This window comes from Colletotrichum lupini, chromosome 1 (assembly GCF_023278565.1).
Source record: "Colletotrichum lupini chromosome 1, complete sequence".
In the NCBI taxonomy this organism is placed as follows: domain Eukaryota; kingdom Fungi; phylum Ascomycota; class Sordariomycetes; order Glomerellales; family Glomerellaceae; genus Colletotrichum; species Colletotrichum lupini.
In genome coordinates this window covers 8,068,839-8,085,800 of record NC_064672.1, presented here as the reverse complement: position 1 = coordinate 8,085,800, position 16,962 = coordinate 8,068,839, and the positions used below count along the sequence as shown (strand labels likewise).

At 50.8% G+C, this 16,962-nt stretch overlaps 5 protein-coding genes across 5 annotated transcripts; 3 read left to right on the top strand and 2 right to left on the bottom strand.

The window, feature by feature from the left end:
* Positions 1-5,382: 5,382 nt before the first annotated feature.
* On the top strand, positions 5,383-6,309 carry CLUP02_02341 (aldo/keto reductase; the record flags this gene model as incomplete). The annotated part of the gene is made up of 1 exon (XM_049281373.1): positions 5,383-6,309. The coding sequence occupies one exon, from the start codon at positions 5,383-5,385 to the stop codon at positions 6,307-6,309; it is 927 nt and encodes a 308-aa protein (XP_049137330.1).
* A 924-nt stretch (positions 6,310-7,233) lies between these two features.
* CLUP02_02340 (uncharacterized protein) lies at positions 7,234-9,683 on the bottom strand (the record flags this gene model as incomplete). Its single annotated transcript, XM_049281372.1, has 6 exons — positions 7,234-8,152; positions 8,212-9,180; positions 9,277-9,350; positions 9,417-9,450; positions 9,550-9,564; positions 9,637-9,683. The coding sequence occupies 6 exons, from the start codon at positions 9,681-9,683 to the stop codon at positions 7,234-7,236; spliced, it is 2,058 nt and encodes a 685-aa protein (XP_049137329.1).
* Positions 9,585-12,805, top strand: CLUP02_02339 (uncharacterized protein; the record flags this gene model as incomplete). Its single annotated transcript, XM_049281371.1, has 11 exons — positions 9,585-9,803; positions 9,953-10,227; positions 10,460-10,545; positions 10,625-10,657; positions 10,724-10,764; positions 10,827-10,855; positions 10,942-11,485; positions 11,555-11,757; positions 11,832-12,317; positions 12,350-12,600; positions 12,666-12,805. 11 exons carry the CDS (start codon positions 9,585-9,587, stop codon positions 12,803-12,805), a joined length of 2,307 nt encoding a protein of 768 aa, XP_049137328.1.
* Positions 12,806-12,877: 72 nt separating this feature from the next.
* CLUP02_02338 (3-carboxy-cis,cis-muconate cycloisomerase) lies at positions 12,878-14,785 on the bottom strand (the record flags this gene model as incomplete). Its single annotated transcript, XM_049281370.1, has 4 exons — positions 12,878-13,507; positions 13,567-14,075; positions 14,137-14,539; positions 14,594-14,785. 4 exons carry the CDS (start codon positions 14,783-14,785, stop codon positions 12,878-12,880), a joined length of 1,734 nt encoding a protein of 577 aa, XP_049137327.1.
* A 231-nt stretch (positions 14,786-15,016) lies between these two features.
* Positions 15,017-16,838, top strand: CLUP02_02337 (uncharacterized protein; the record flags this gene model as incomplete). The annotated part of the gene is made up of 6 exons (XM_049281369.1): positions 15,017-15,187; positions 15,254-15,286; positions 15,351-15,471; positions 15,525-15,912; positions 15,963-16,247; positions 16,325-16,838. The coding sequence occupies 6 exons, from the start codon at positions 15,017-15,019 to the stop codon at positions 16,836-16,838; spliced, it is 1,512 nt and encodes a 503-aa protein (XP_049137326.1).
* Between the last annotated feature and the right edge of the window lie 124 nt (positions 16,839-16,962).

The window sequence follows — 16,962 nt, the reverse complement described above, 5'->3', positions numbered from 1 at the left end:
TGGCCTTTGGCCATCACAACACGCGGCTCCGGCATCTTTTGGACCCCACATCGGTCTCGAGTACTCCAACCAGGCCGTAGCCGACGACAACCTCCCCACCCTCGCCGATGACGGTTTCGAGAAGCCGACGATCCTTTCTATTCCAGCCTCATCGAGTCCACATCTTGACCGAGATGCCGCCGTGTCCCGTCTCATGCAGCGAGCGCCACTCAATCTTTGCCTATGGCTACTATGCATGTCCGAGAGGTCATGGCGGTTGAGCTTCATACAGCACTAATTTGCAAAGTAAGGTAGGACCACGCGGTATTAAGATATGACGGCCGGGTTTTTGAATTTCCCTGCACCAAAATGCGGCCATCGTATCTTGCCACCGCGTGGGTAGGTACCTGTAAGGTAAAGTAGTCGACAGCTTTGGCGCGGCAGGACATCACACACAACCTTCGTGCAGACTGTAGGAAGAATCGTCATCTGAGCTGCAAACTCATCACAGGCTTATTTACTACTTCTCTGTGGGATTCTGGCAACTCGTTGTTTCCGGCCACCGTTCATTTGGATATTCTCTACTTCATGGATGTGAAACGGGAGAAATTCGTGATCTAATAAAACCATTGAGAAACGACAAAGACTTCGCAGGTCGCCAGATGAAGTTTTATGCTGGATTCTCAGGTATTGACATAAACCTTATCATTGAATGCATGATGGACGTTCCTAAGACTTCTGACTGAATAATCTCGGACTGTCAACCTCATCGTAGTACTATTTGTTCGCACGTCGTTCGCCGTTCAGCCTCATTCCGACGATCAGGCTTCTCCATATAACCCGTTGTCTGAACATCGTGGGTCAAAAAATGGAGCGATCGCTGGTGACACTTTGCGGTGGGTTCAGAAATGGAACTTCAAGATTCTGCTTCAATGTCTGCTTTTGAGACGATTGCGAATAGGCACAAAAGTTGATCGAGCTTGTCGGTGCATACGAAATGGCCAAGACCCGACAGAGATCAAGTTTGATCGCCTGAAGCTCTCTGAACTCACTTGGCCGCTCAGAGGAACATGCCAGTGGTCCTAAGAATCTTTCTTGTTTTCCAGATATCTGCAGGTAGCCCACATAGTAGCTTACCGATGGCTTGTGCTAGATGTACTCATCATCAAATCTCGTAGTCCAAAATCGGAAGTTTTCTCGAGCGAAGCAGCTGCGACCTAGGACAATGACCTTCTCTTATTTGAAATAACCGTTGCTAGCCCAAGCTTCCAGTCTGATGCCAAGGTCATGACATCCGCAGTCTTAGTCTTGGTACGGTGCTGAGAGTAAGCATGAGGCGCCGCAGTTACCATAGTTCGCATGCATGGTGATAGCCTCCGGTACCGATCGACGTCTTTCGCGGGGTTGGCGGAGCCGCTGAGGTTTTATGGTGGTCCTTACCAGGGATTGAAGCTATCGTGATACATACTTGACAACTCCCTGTGGGGTTGATGAAATATGCTGACTGTGAAAGTCTGAGGCGTTTGATGCCTTTTTACCTCAATTCTTGACTCGGACTCGACAGTGCACGCCAATGACTACTCTGGAAAAACCCAAATCCTTTTGAATTACCATCTTGGCCAGGATCGAGCAACAAAATCTTGGAAATTTGAGGCATTTCCTGTTTCTTCAAAAATGTGATCTGCCGTGATTCATCTTCCCGAATCTGACCGACAATGATGTAAACCAAGGTTGCCATTTTCGGTGCCGTAACATTAGTCGAGATGATTTACATCTCTTTCCCTGCAGCCTTTGAGTTGAGTTTCCCTCGCTGACGCCATTACTGACTCGTGCGATGTCGAGCATTGATTGATGCAATCCTGTGTTATCTTTGTTTTCTGCATACGAGTGGGAGCTATGCGCCGAGTTGCTGCCACGTTTGCAATATGGCTGGATGAGGCGTTATCCTGCATGCTTGCTCACAACGACGGGCGCAGACGGTATCAACTCGCATAGAGGTAGATTACAGCGATTGGGAAAGGTCTCCTGAGTTCTATGGCGCTGTTTCGCTATTATTCTCGGCTACCTTTGCGGGTATCTCTTTTTCCATTGACCAGCCTCTTCTGTCCGCCGTCCAGACGCAAACCGGCCTCATTGCCTGATCCCGATGCATTAAGACGTAATCTTACCGCTGCCGGAGGCTACTACATACGGCATTGGGCGTGAAATCCCTCATGAAACCAAGTTTGACTGTGCAGCCTCGCCAGGGTTCAGCGTCCAGTAAAGGTTTGAAATTTAGATCATCACCCAATGAAGATGGCCGTCATAGCAACCAAGACTGGAAAGCGAAATCCATTATCAATGTCATGCCGGTGTGGTGGAGCTTTGGCCCCATTCATCGGTGTGAAGGTCAACTTCACCGCCAATAAGACGAGCTTCTATTGAGATTTTTTTGTCTACCTGCTTGACTGCTTCATGCACCGTGCCGAGAGCTGAGGGCGATATTTTCCACCTTGCATCCCTTCTCCACCAGAGATCGTCTCTCTGTCTGCCTGGCTTGCGGCTTGCGGCTTGCCTACTGGTGTTCTGCGACTTGATACCCCTATCATATCTTCTCACGGTGAGATCGGGCGGTTCCTCTCGTTGTTAGTGCAGCTCATGTCCACTTTACGAGGCATTTTGTCCAGTGAGAAAGTCTGTATTGTAGTCCACAATCACGCCAGGCTGGGAAAAAGTGCTCGTCGCCTTGGTTGAGATAAAAGATAAACTGGAGCCTTGCGTGGGTCACTGATAGGGCCTTGTCTCAGGGCGCGAAATAGATAGGGGGTCACGTCGTCCGGCATCCATCGATGTTCATCGACATTCCCGAAGTTCTAAACAGGGATTGTAGAAGACTCTGTGTCTCTATCTTTTTTTTTTTTTTTTTTTTTTGCGTGGGATACTTGTTCTGTGTGTGTTTGCGTCGGACCAGAGGACAATCCGGGCGTCTCCTGCCGATCTACTACCCGGTACGTATTAGGCGATTCCAACTTGCTGGGCTGTTTGGCTGTCAACTTGGCATACATGTGAAAATCTTCTTTGGACAAGTCGTTGATCACTGGGCCCTACCGCCTTAGCCTTCGGAGCCGATCTTGCCATTTGATTTAATGTTGTCTTGGTTAGTCGGTGTACTCCGTACCTCCGTTGGCTATCTCTCTACCTTGCAGATAATTGTTGCTCAGAGTTGAGACGTTGAGAAAACTCTGTCCGCCAATCCTTGATCATCTCTACTGTCGGCAAAGAACACCCTGTACCGTTGGCGACACCGACACCGACAACGAACAACGCATCCAGGAATGACACATAGAGCTGTCTAGGTCAAGATTGAACAGGACAGATGGACTTCCGCCGATAAGACAAGGCGCAGAATCCAATGGCTATCAAGCTGTTACAAACGCACAGAACTTCTGAAGAGGCAACCCATTGATACAGACCTTGACATTGGCTGCCCAGGCTGAGGAAAGAGCGGGCCCTTCCGAACACTCCCGATAGGGGTCCTGCAGGCAACATGCCTCCATCTTCCTCAGTGCTTTCATCTCTTGTCTCCATGTACCTCCCGGATTCCCTCAATGTCGCCCTGCCAGTGACCACAATACATCAGGACCCTCCAGAGGATCCAATGACATCAGCGAAAAGTCTGAAACCACGTTCCTGAGTCTTGCTGGAAGGCAGGGCCAATCATCGATGTGTGGCAGGGATGAATAAGTTTTGTCCCAAAAGGCCCAAGCGACAAGACGCTAGAACAACTTGCCCGGCCTTTGCCCTTCAACAATGCGAGATACATTGCCCATGTACATGTGAAATGGCAAAAGTCGCGACTCGCGTTCATCTTGCCTCACACACCCCATCTCAACATCCATGCCATGTCATCCGTCCTCTGTAGCGTATCCGCAGTCTTGTTCCACGGCTTCAACGCTCGTTTAACGGGGTGGACTCCGGTGTCCTGAACTCGTACCTGCACCGAGCATCTCACACTCAACATGAGCATTTGCGGGAACTCCTTGGGCTTCAGAGATCCATCTTCTGATGGGGCATAGCTAAGCACCTCGTTTTACAATGGTCCACTTCCACCGTGATGTCGTCGGCAGCTTGACGTCATAACAGGCCAAGTTGCATCTGTCGCTTAGTGCGGCTTTTCCATTTTACACAATATACCTTACCCAGGATATTGTACGTACTTCCCTAAGGAGTCTTGCAAGCCGACCCAGCGTGTATGTACATGGAAACGTCGCCTACCGAACCCCCGTATCGTTCAGCTCGATATCGATGCCGATTGCTGATGCCTCGCAAGTCTATCCGGCTGCGGCTGAAACGGCGCCTAGTGTACGGATATGGATAGTTTGTCCTCGGGAATAATTGACCGAATATAGTACCTTGGTTCCTCGAGGCTTGGCTCGTAGGAATTTGGTATCACTACAGCGATTCCTGCAGCGGGCTCCAGTTTTTCTCTCTCGCGTCGTAAAATTTCTCACTTTGAGTGTTAGATTTGCGCTAATGTCGAGGTCAATATTCGCCACAGCCGCCGAAAATCTTGAGGCTCAACAATGCGATCTAGTCCTTTAGTTGAGCCTCACAGCAGAAGGTTCAGAACAGTCAATTCATCTGATACCTCGCTTATTCCGCTAGACATGTCGCACATGAATCGAGTGTAGCAGCCAGTTCTCGGAGCTTTGGCGGTGGGAATAGCGAACTGAGGCCTGCCTCCACCTCCTGCAAGAGACACCCTATAACCGTCAGACAGACCGAGGGCACCCTGACTCGGACGTCGTCCATCGGCGCAGCATCGGCGGAGACACGGCACGTCATCGGCCCATTCACCGGCGGAGCAGCGGTCCAGCATCGGCGGAGAAGTTCTACGTCATTAGCTCCAGTAGCAGCGGGTCAAAGGCCCAGAGATAACGGAGCATCAACCTGGTACCGTTGAGACAACGGACGAATACCGACTAGGAACCGCCGGCACCGACTCGAAATCGACATCGAGATATCGACTCAACACCAAGTAACAGCAAGCACTCGCAAGGAGGCACCGACCCTCAATAATCTGTACGGCGTACGGGGCAGCACGTTGGAGAACGGGTCCCCTCCAAGACGGGGGGCATCAACCCAGCACAGACGGGACATTCACGGCGGGTCCACGGCTGGCGACAACAGAGGACGCCATCGGTCCGAAAATGGCAATCAAAATCAATTGTAGTAGTTAGGTCCAAAGAGCGAGACGTCGAAAAGGATAAAAAGGAATAGATAACTCGGCAACATCTGCTGTTTCTTCTGGAAGCATCACTCGCACATCAAACAACGGCCTCAACCAATCTAACAACCTCCTCTCTTGACACCAATACAACTCTTTACTTTTCAACATCAACTACAACATTCACATCATTCACAATGGCCGCCCAATTCGCTACCCGTCAGCCTGAGCTCGGCATGGAGAAGGTTATGCCTACTCGCCAAGACTCTGGATACGCCTCTCCCTGCGACTCTCCTCGCCTCACCGTCCGCCTCAACGACGGAAACGAAATCCCCCAGATTGCTCTCGGTGTCTACAAGGCCCCCAACGGCCAGGAGACTGAGGACGCCGTCATCGCCGCTCTCGACGCCGGCTACCGTCACATCGACTCCGCCGCCAGATATGCCAACGAGGAGGCTTGCGGCCGTGCCCTGAAGCAGTGGTTCCAGAAGACCAACACCCCCAGATCAGAAGTCTTCGTCACCACCAAGCTTTGGGACGCTGACCACGGCTACGAGGCTACCTTCAAGGCTCTCTGCGACTCCCTCGAGAAGTTCCAGCTCGAGTACTTCGACCTCTACCTCATCCACTCCCCCTCAGATGACAAGGAGAAGCGCCTCGCTTCCTGGAGAGCTCTTGAGACTGCCCAGCGTCTCGGCAAGGTCCGCTCCATTGGTGTCTCCAACTTCAGCTCCCACCACATTGAGGAGCTTCTTCAGGAGACCACTGTTGTCCCCGCCGTCAACCAGATCGAGGTTCACCCATTCTGCCAGCGCCAGGACCTCGTCGACACCTGCCGCAAGCACGGCATCGCCATTGAGGCCTACTCTCCCCTCGCCCGCGGCAACAAGCTTGAGGACCCCACCATTGGCAAGATCGCCGAGAAGTACGGCAAGAGCCCTGCTCAGATCCTTCTCAACTGGAACGCTACCCGCGGCAACATTGTCCTCCCCAAGTCCCTGACTGCCCACCGCATCCAGTCCAACTTTGAGTCCTTTGACTTCGAGCTCTCCCAGGAGGACATGGCTGTCATCGATGCCCTCGGTGCTGAGAACTACGTTACCGGTAGCCTGCACAAGGAGTAAATGATGTCTCAGCAAGATATTTGGCCTGAGGGCACTCCAGTTCGGCAACACCCACCGCTGGATCTTCCAGCAAACAACTGAGCTTTCCTCCATCCTGAGAGCATTGGAACAGCCATTTGCACTGCCGGCGTGACGAAATCCGCACGTCGTCCATCCAGGACATTAGAAGGAGTTGATTGCCGTCGACGCCACTTGGCGTTCTATTCCCCCGTCGCAGTATTTGGAAAGGAGTTTGGGTTATTCATTTTTATTTTTTGGGAGGAAATAGAGACATAGACATTTCATCTAGACAAGCGAGCTAGACTGCAAGCTGGGCTTAGCCTGGTACGAATCTTACGCCCCATTTCTCAACTTTGCTCCCAATGGTTTCTTTTCGTGACATCCTACACCGACTTGGCCAATCAAAGAATATCAATCGGCACAACTAAGCTTGTGGGCAGTGGTAGCTGGCCTCTAACACACAGAGAGATGGTGTTCCGGCGGTGATAAGTTGATCGATAAGATTATGGGCCCCTCCCAGACTCTGATCGGATCACCCTCAGTACCCTGGTGTGTGAGCACCGCGGGTTCACGATACAGGTGCCAGATCTTTGGGACGGACGCATACAATCTTCCCGCACGGACTTAGAGAAAAAGAGAGGCCGGAGAGAAAATGCTGGTGTGTAGTACCGAGTGTGTATTTCATGTCATGTTCGTGGGGAAGAGGACGAACATCGCGTCGGATTTTTCGTATATCCCGACTGTGACTCATCAACCTTAGAGCCCTCAGTGCGTTCACAAAGCTGACTTGATGTTTTCTTCTTCAACATATTTCGCGTTCAGTAATGTGACTGAAGTTTGGGGCACACCGACGGAAGCCATCCATGCCGCGATAGCTCATGCCGCTTTGTCCACACCCAGCCAGCCAAAGTGGACAGCAAAATCTCATAAGCCCATGCTTGGTTCGAATTGAAGATCCAATGGCATCGCATCCAAGGTATTTGCGAGCTCTAGCGCCGATGCCATGGGCCAGTCCCAGACATTCCATTGCAGCTGGTCAAGTACCGGCTGTTGGGGTTCTCCAGCTGAAAAGGTCTTTGTCCGGAGCATGTCGAGAACATCGGCACATTGGTTGATGTGCCCATTGGAGTCGTCAGCTCTTAAATGACGTAAAGTTGTAGCGCATGTCTTTACCAAGTCCTCTGCCTCCTCATCTCCAGCAAGTGGGTGGCCTTTCCACCTCGCAAATAATATTGTAAGACCCGCCTGCCACAACATGTGCAACCCGTTTGGATAGAGATGGGCGACGATGATGGGATCTATCCTCGCGGCATCCATCTCCAGGACCGAGTCCGACATGATCGTAGCAGTCAGTCTTATCAGCTCAGCCGAAGCACGACCGCACGCTTGCAGAGAAACTTGAAACTGAGGATCAGCTGTTGTGAAAGCAAGTGCAGGCCGATGAACATGCACCGTGGCGTTGTAAAATGCAGCGCGTAGGAAAGCCACCTCAAAGGTGTCGATCGAAATCGCCGGTGATAAGTCTGCGCTATCATCTTCCAAGTCTACAACCTTATCCGTCGGCAACATCCGCTCCCATAATGTAAGTTCAGCTTGCAGTTGTGTAATTTTGGCTATCCCGCCGCGCCGTCTAGTCGTCGAGTACAGCTTCTCTAGAGCTTCTCCCACAATGACTGCGAGTTTGAACATGCAGAGAGCCGTGTCGACTTGGGATCTTTCGCCGGGTAAGGGAAACACCACGCTCTCACGCGATACTTGGTCGTGGTCAACACGGGAGGGTAAGTCTGTGTCCACGTCCTGGTCGCGGATCAATCTTGGCATTCCGTGGTAAGCGCTGGAGAATCTGATGGTAAGAGATTAGTCAAGACACACAACAAGCAGGCCGACCTTCCAAATACCTACGTATCGAGAGAGTATTGGCACCACCACACGCGCCGCCGGAGTTCTGTCTCCAAAGGATCGAATTTGAACCTCTGGGAGTGGCGATGAAGTCCAAGGTTCTGTGCCATTCTTGTAGCCATGCCTCCTAGTTGCGACGCAGCTGAGTAGCGAGATGATACCTGGAGGTAGATCTGAGCAATCTCTAGCCCTTGGAGCGTCGGTAACGACGGTCGCTCCTGGAGCTGATTTGTCAACGCAGCGGACATTGTATAGTATTTTTCAGAAAGGCAAAGAAAATGCCGATGTCTCTGAACGCAGGAGCCTGGATGTCCTAATGTTCCTAGAGCAAGAAGACCTAGAACCTGATACAAGAAACTGATGTCGCCGTGTTCGGGGTCACCATTCAACCGACGTAGAGCCTCAACTGTGGAGTGTTTATGTACAATCGGATACAACGGTGTCCAGCAGTCGATGGTTGCCTCGAGGATACTAGCTGCATCAAGCGGAAGTTGGGAGATCATAGCAGCGACAACCTGCGACTCTGAACCCTTGGGCGATGGGCCCCATATGTTGTGAAGATAGAGACTATAGATGCTGCTTGGGAATGTTTCGGTGTGGATTCGTAGCATTTGTAACTGCTGCTCAGCCTGGCTGATAAAATGCACGCCCGTAGACGACCCTGCAAACATAGCTGTCTGGTCGTCATTGGACACTAGTCGGCCCATGTGGCCGATCACCGGTTCCGGCACAAACCTCGACTTGGCGTTTGAGACAGCCTCTTTACCTCGCTGCCATGATGGTGAAGTCCTCAGACCAGCGTTTCCTGTGAGCGTGCTCAGATGTGAGTGCTCTGAAACTGTTTGTTGCGAGTTCCTTGTGTCTTGAGGGAGCGAAAGGGAAGCCGAGTCAACATTGCTGCTATGAGCTTCAGGAGTCTTTGAAGCTGCGGAATCGTCATGTCTTTCCTCAGTTCCTTCGTTTTCGTAGTAACTAGAAGCGACGGTCAGCAAAGGAATCATTGCCCAACTCGATCTAGTCCCTCGCGGATTCTTCGGCTTCTTTGTATACTATATACTAGTAACTTACCTCTTCCTCTTTCTATTACGCTTCAACTTCGTTGACACAATGCAGGCCACGCCTCCAGTGATACAAGGCGTGCACTATCAATTATTTAGTCTCAAAAGTCTGGATGTGAGCAGGTTGCGTAGGAGAGACAGCCAACCTACCTTTTCGCCATCGCCATGACATCGAATTTTCCTCCTGAAAGCAAAAGAGCCTAAGTCAGCCTTGAGCATCGGAATCAAATGGACCAAGTTTGCCATAGAAGTACGATGAATCTTTGTTTGAAGAATTACTTACCGCCGGCAGCGGTCACTATTGAGCTTATTAGCAACATGATAATCCAGTGGGGTTCTCTTGGTTCCTCTTTAGCCCGGATTAGCATACCAAACTTGTCCAGATTGCCCTCCGGAAGGATTTTCCTGTCCATTCATCCTCCCGTTTCGTTCAGCATCATTGACAGCGTTGAATTCGCATTCGCTAAGAGTGTAGTTGACTCGAAACCCGACAAAGGCATACGCGCTCGTCGATTATGTGGTGGTGTTGTGGAGAAAGTGATGAGCCGGGGCGGCATCGCTACCGAAAGCCGGACCTATTGTACATTAGTCATATATACCCGTTAGTTGCATAGTTTGTAACGATTTTTCCAGGGCTCATCACCATAAACCATCTTATTCCCCCTTTAAACCCTCGTTGGTGCTAGTCATCTTGGTACAACACTGTTCCGCTATTCCGACCAGCGGGTTGTGAAGTTTTACTCTCAAGTCCCATCCAAAACAAGGAAGCTATTGAGGCAAAATGGTTCCCCGCGACGCGGGCTGGTTCTCATCTGAATGAATCCTTAAATCTGGCGGCCATTAACAACCATGCAACTAAGACACCAAGGCTCATTGGATTGCAAGTGTTTAGTCATACAATAATCGGTTACGATGCACGACTATTCCGCTCTCAAGCTTCACGAGGAACCCTGCGCAAGTTGTGCGCTACATACTTTACACGAACAAGAATCGATATATTTACATTTGAACGGAGAGAGTCAAGCAGGCTCAAAGACGGTTGTTTATTAATCGAAACTTTCGTTAAACGCAGTCTAGGCTGTCCTAAAAAGGGGCTGTCACCTCATGTCCCTGTTGCTGGCTTTGATGTCATGGTGTTGGGTCAACTGGTGGGACTTGAAGCTGCTTGTGATGGTGTGTGGTGTGAAGCTCAGAAAGGTAAAACCGCTCCGATCCCAAGTGGGGGATCGGAGCCAAATTGCCTTTTGTGTCATCGGCCCCACCTGCCTTTCCGGCTTTCGTTGATGGCCCAAGATCGAGACGCTCTCTCCGGCACCACGCACATGTCTTTTACAAGGAGCAAAACCAATCATGTCAAGAGCATTTTGTATCATTTCTTCCCGGTATTGACAGTAAAGATGTCCATCAGCTCATCTGAGGTTCGAACAGGGGCCTATGAACCAGAACATCGTGACCAGACGCCGCCAAGAGGATCCAGCCGTTCCAAACGGCAGTCATGGTACGTTCAAATCAAACGTCAACTCCTTTTGCGTCTCAAGATGGTGCTAACGCCCTCTCAAGTTTACGATGTGTTCGGCTTCACTTGAAATGTAGGTCGGGTACCAAGTATAATCGGCAGGTCTAAAATTATAGAGTCATAAATACTGAAGGCCATCCGATTAGGTGACACACCAAGTCCGACATGCTCCCCTTGCGCAAAGGCTGCTGAATCGTGTACTTACAAAGCAACCACCCGAATAACATTTCGCCATCATCACAACCCGTCCATAGATGGTTTTCAGGAGTCACCAGAGGACAGCCGAGCTGTTCCTTTCCCAGCTCATCAAGTCTGGCTATCAACACCGTCTACCCGTGAGATTAATACCTATCACGATACTGGTTTCCCGGACCACGTACAGTCTCTTCAGGTAGCTAAAACTTGTGTAGTTGTATTCTCAGCGGACAGCATCGCTCTAGACCGAGAAGAATCGCCGCAAGAAACAAGTGCTACTGAAAGGCCCCTCAACCTCCCAAGTATTGCCAATCTGATTATCGCTACATCCGCCGAGCCACTCCAGGTGGGAGAAGCAATTCAGATACCAGAACCACCTGAGCCAGATACTTCTGAGTCACTTTACCCTTGCAATGTTGAAGAGCCTCCATGCAATCCTCTATGGCCTTTGAGAGACAAACGAGAAGTCTTGCTGATTCAGCATTTTATCAATCATCTTTCACTTTGGGTACATACTGTCAATTGACCTTTAGCAAGAGCGCAACGCTTTTGATCTGATAGACTGATCCCCGTCCAGTTTGACTATTGCGATAAAGATCGTCACTTCAGAACGGTCATCGTGCAAGCGGCTTCGACCCACTTTGTTCTTCTCAACGCCCTTTTGGCAATCTCATGCAAGCATTTGAGCCAGACACAGCCCGAGAAATGGGTTCCTGGAGAAGCCGACGACTATCAAGCAAGATGCCTACAATCATATATCCCGGCTTTGGCACACCCAGGGTCGGCACGAGGTTTTACTACTGGAGTTCTATGCGCCATTACTATGATCCTGCGACTCTACGAGGAAATGACAGGTGCGGTCTACTTGGTCGCCTTCACATGATCCTGATTGTTGACCGAGTCGAGCCAGTCCCGTCTGTCGATGACCGGCCGTATGGGCACATTTTAGACACGAACATTTTTACTCTACCGGAGTCTCCCGATGATCCAAACTATAGTCTATGTCGCGCATGTCTGCTAGTGGCTATCCGTCAGGAAATCTTCATTTCTTTTGTAGCACGTACCCCTCCACCCCGTCTTGCAGAGAGATGCGGCATCACCAGAACTCTTGAGCCCACGTCCGACTTCGATTGGGCGTGGCGCATCATCACTTTTACTGAGGATGTTTTGATGTTTGCATACGGCCCAGACGCGCGGTCCATCGGGTCTTGGGAGAATCTGCGCGCCTATCTACATCAATGGATGGAGAAGAGGCCGGCATCTTTCAATCCTCTGTGGCAAACGGGCTCTGATCGCGAGACATTTCCTGAGATCGTTTTTGCCAACGATTTTCATAGTGAGTCCCAGTGCTTCTCATTGCTCTTGTGGTTAGCATGAGTATGGGCAGTGATCACTTACCTTTCCTCGTCTACCTAGTTGCTGGCCAGCAGCATGCCATTATCTGCCAGATAATGTTGCTGACTCACGACCCCCGTATGCCTGTACTTGGTCTCGACAAGGCTATGGCTTCAAATGCTGTTGAAGAAGAGATTCGTCGCTTGATCCGCCAAATTTGTGGTATTGCACACTCGGCAGGCGAGTGGCAGCTAGCAACCATAGCCGCGGGAATGACGGTTGCTATGTGTAAGTTCGGCTCTCGCATTGATCCAGTGCAACATCTGGTTGTTGACAATCTGCTATCCACACAGGTGGTCATTTATTTCACGAGCCTGCGGAACAGGAGAAATTGCTTGATATTCTCGCAAAGTCAGAAGCGCACATGGGCTGGTCACTGCTGAGGCAAGAAGAGAAGCTGAAGGCTTTTTGGGAATGCAATGCAGAGCAATAAACGTTTCAACTTGACTCCCGAGGTCTTCACAAGGGGTCTAAATCAAATATTTTATCTGTCTCTCTAATCAGCTCAACGGCTGCCGTTGGTGATTCCAATGGTATCTGCAATCCCATTGTCCCCGTTCAAGTCCTTCCCGTCTCCATTACCATGCCCCTCCCTTTGTCCCAACAGCTCGTCCAGCATCAATTGACAGCATCCTAGGTACCTTGTAGGATCGCACAATTTTGCGAGGTCTGGCGAAGCAAGGTGAGACGTCACCTGTGATGACTCTTCCAATGCTTCCTGCAGTGACATGCTGTTCTCGTGTGCCTTGACGCACGCCTTGTAAACAATCTCGTGCGCCTCCTGGCGGCCGGTGTACTTTGCTAGGTCCATCATGACAGCCTCCGCTACGATCAGGCCCCTTGTTGACTTGAGATTAGCCATCATGGCATCTTTATTGACCTGCAGCCCCGACAGGGCAAATTCGGCTTGGTAGAGGGACCCAACGATCGAAATAAAGGCTGTAGGTATAGCAGCCCATTCTAGATGCCACGGTCCGGAGGCTCGTTCGAAGTCAGAGACCATGCCATCGAGGACAAGGCCGGCTTGTGCGCGCAGAATCTTCGATTGCGCGAGTATCACTTCGCTGGAAATGGGGTTGCGCTTTTGAGGCATGGTCGAGGAGGCACCACGGTGGGGAACGTAAGGCTCGGCAACCTGTGAAGTATGCGTCAGTATTCTCAACCCATTTCAAGAGCTAGTAGGTATAAACTCACCTCATTCAGCTCGTTTGATGACATGATAATCAAGTCAAGGGCAATCTTGCCCAAACTACCACCCACCAGGGCAAGGTAGTTTATAATCTCAGCAACAGTATCGCGCGCCACATGCCAGGTGATGATGGGGTCTTGCAACCCAAGAATAGTCGCGAGTCGCTTGCGCACGCGAATGCCACTGTCGCTTGTGCCCAGGGAAGCAAGGGTACCAGCAGCACCGCCGAATTGAACCAGCAAGCAGCTCTCCTTGATCTGTTCCAGACGCTTCACGTGTCTGCGGAAGCCAGCCAGCCAAACTGCGCATTTGTATCCGAAAGTGATTGGGAGGGCATGTTGCAGATGCGTCCTGCCGGCCATGGGTACATCTCTGTAAGCGGCGGACATTGTCTCTAAGGTGGAGGTGACTTTGCGCAGAAGGCGCTCGACGATTTCAAGACCAGTTTTCATTTGGAGTACCGACGCTATGTCCATGATGTCTTGCGTTGTGGCACCCCAGTGAATGTAACCAGCTTGAGGTTGAAGCTTTAGCAAGTTGAAGTACCATTTGTGGAATTGTCAGCCAAGACTTACAAGTCTCTTCGGGAACCCATTTCGACATCTGTTCTACCAAAGGCAGTACCGGATATCCCACGATCTCTGTGCGGGCTGCAAGAAGCTGCCAGTCGATTTTGGAGACATTGCAATGCTCCCTCAATACGGCAGCAGTGCCACCCGGCACAATACCTTCAGCTTCTTCCGCCTCGGCCAGAGCGCACTCGGCCTTGATAAGATTGGCAACATAAGATCGTTCAGAGAAGGCTTGGCGAGCCTCCTCTGTGCCAAAAATGTTGCCAAAGAGCGTCGAATCGAAGACAGTGGCGGCAGACATGGCGAGTGGAATGCGCTTAGAAGCAGCAGTTCGGACGAGAGAGAGCAGAGAGCAAGCTTCGTCCCAAGACAAGCTTTCCAAATGCGTCGTCGCGTTCTCCTCGGTCTGTTTTATTCCTTGACTTGGATGGACATCATTCCGGCCAACGTCCGGACTTACACCGAGGACCCCGCGGTGGGGCACGGGATAATGCAGTTGCGGGGGGACCAAATCGCGGGATAAGGACGGAGTAAGGTCGTGTTGAGCGGCGTAACGGCGTAACGGCGTATCGGAATAGCACAGACCATGCGCCGGTTCGCCGGGTCTTGGCCCCTTTCCCCGTATCCTGAACTTCGGGTCTGAGTTAAACATGAGATTGGCGCTTGCGGGGAACGTGTATTTTCTGGGGTTGAGTCGAGCCAGCCCCGCAAAGCCGGGGATGGCCAGATCATAGATAGCTGTTATGTATAAATCAGACGATGTCTTGTGTGTTTTCTCATTGACACAGAGACCGAAAGAGCATAGAATCTCTTGTCTGCGACCTCGTTTTTCTCTCTCTCTCTCTAAGGTGCCTTCTGACTTCGTCTCTCGTCTCTACTGAAAATGGCAGCTACACATGATGCCGATTCCAAGAAAGGCGGCCCGCTCGAAATTGAACACGATGAAAAGTCGGTCAAGGGCGAGGCCGTTGTTTCTGGCGATTACTCCGGCGCCCATGAGAAGACTGATCCGGCTGAAATCGCCCTCGTCCGTAAGCTAGATCGCAGGATCATGGTAAGCCTCTGGGATCTTGACTGGCCCCTTTTGTGAGCATGATGCTAACGTGGTATCTTCTCGTAGCCGATTCTTTGGGCAATGTATTTCATGAATTACGTACGTCGAGACCTGCCTGAGTTATATGTTCCCACTCGAAAGTCGGCCCTAACCTCGAACTTAGCTCGATCGTAACGCTCTCCCTCAAGCTCGACTGAACACGCTGGAGGAAGACTTGGGACTGAAAGGGGTCGAATACAACACTGCCATCTCTATTCTTTTCGTTGGGTACCTTCTGATGCAGGGTCAGTTAATATTCTGGAAAATTCTCAGGTGCGCTGAGTCTGACCACGTCTAGTGCCCTCAAATATGTTCCTCACACGCACGAGCCCATCAATCTATATGTCAACTTGTATGATTGGCTGGGCTGCCATCTCTGCTGCCACAGCGGGAGTCAAAAACTACAGTGGATTGGTGGCATGCCGGTTCTTCCTTGGATTTGTGGAAGCAGTGAGTCGCACAAAGCAAGTGAAAGGTGGAGCGCAGGCTAACCTGGGTTCGCCTTTCCAGCCCTTCTATCCAGGTGCCCTGTATCTGCTATCGATCTTCTACACCAGGAAAGAGCTCGCAACGAGAATATCCATCCTCTATACTGGTCAAGTAGTCAGTACTGGCTGCTCAGGTCTGATTGCTGCTGCGACTTTTACAACCCTAGATCAGGTCAAGGGAATTGCAGGCTGGAAATGGTAAGAGCTGCATATCTTATCTGTCATGGATTATGATCTAATAAGGTTAGGCTCTTTATCATTGAAGGCTCGGTCACCGCATTGATTGCCGTCTTCGGGTTCTTCCTTCTTCCTGACGATCCCTCTGTTACCCGATGGCTTACCGAGGATGAGAGACAACTTGCTGTTGAACGCATTCGTCGGGATACAGTCGGCAGACAAGAGCGTGGCTCTACCATGGATGGTCTCAAGCAGGCTCTGAAAGACCCCAAAACCTGGTTGTTCTGCGCCTGCCAGAACTTCCATATTTCTGCGGTCAGCTTCAACGCATACTTTCCAACCCTTGTTCGTACCATGTAAGTTACCAAATAACGGACCCCTACCCAAAAAGTAACAAGTGCTTAAAGTCGGAAAAACGCTAATGTCCGATTAGGGGCTTCAAGTCGACTACGGCTCTTCTCCTAACCGCTCCCCCCTACTTTGTTTCTGGCTTTCTTGGCATCCCATTTGCCTGGTCAAGCGGGCGATTCAACGAAAGAACCTGGCACATCACAGCTGGACTATCTCTTGCTGTGGTCGGATTCGCCATGACGATTGGGACCACCAATAATGCTGTCAGATATGCAGCAACTTTCTTGTATGCAACTGGTGCTTACTCCGTAGGATCTCCTATCTTGGGATGGGTAAGCGATACCTTGTCACAGACGCCAGAGAAGAAAGCCGTCGCATACTCCTTGGTCAACGTCACGGCCAACTTGGCTTATATCTACTGTGCCTACCTTTGGCCCACCTCTGATGGACCCAGGTACATGATCGGCTTCTCATGCATGATTGGTTTTGCCGTTGCAAGCATCATATGTGCGTGGGCGATGAGGTTCTGGTTGATGAGTATCAACAAGAAGCTCAGGGAGAGTGAGGATGAGAATGTGAAGCTCTATGCTTACTAACCGTCCATCGTCGGTATGGGAACAGGTATCCTGTAGGCCTTTCACCCTACCATTCTAAGGGCCTTTAGGTAGTACTCTCGGAATGGACTGCGTGTATATCTCATCAACGTCGGCTTAGATGACC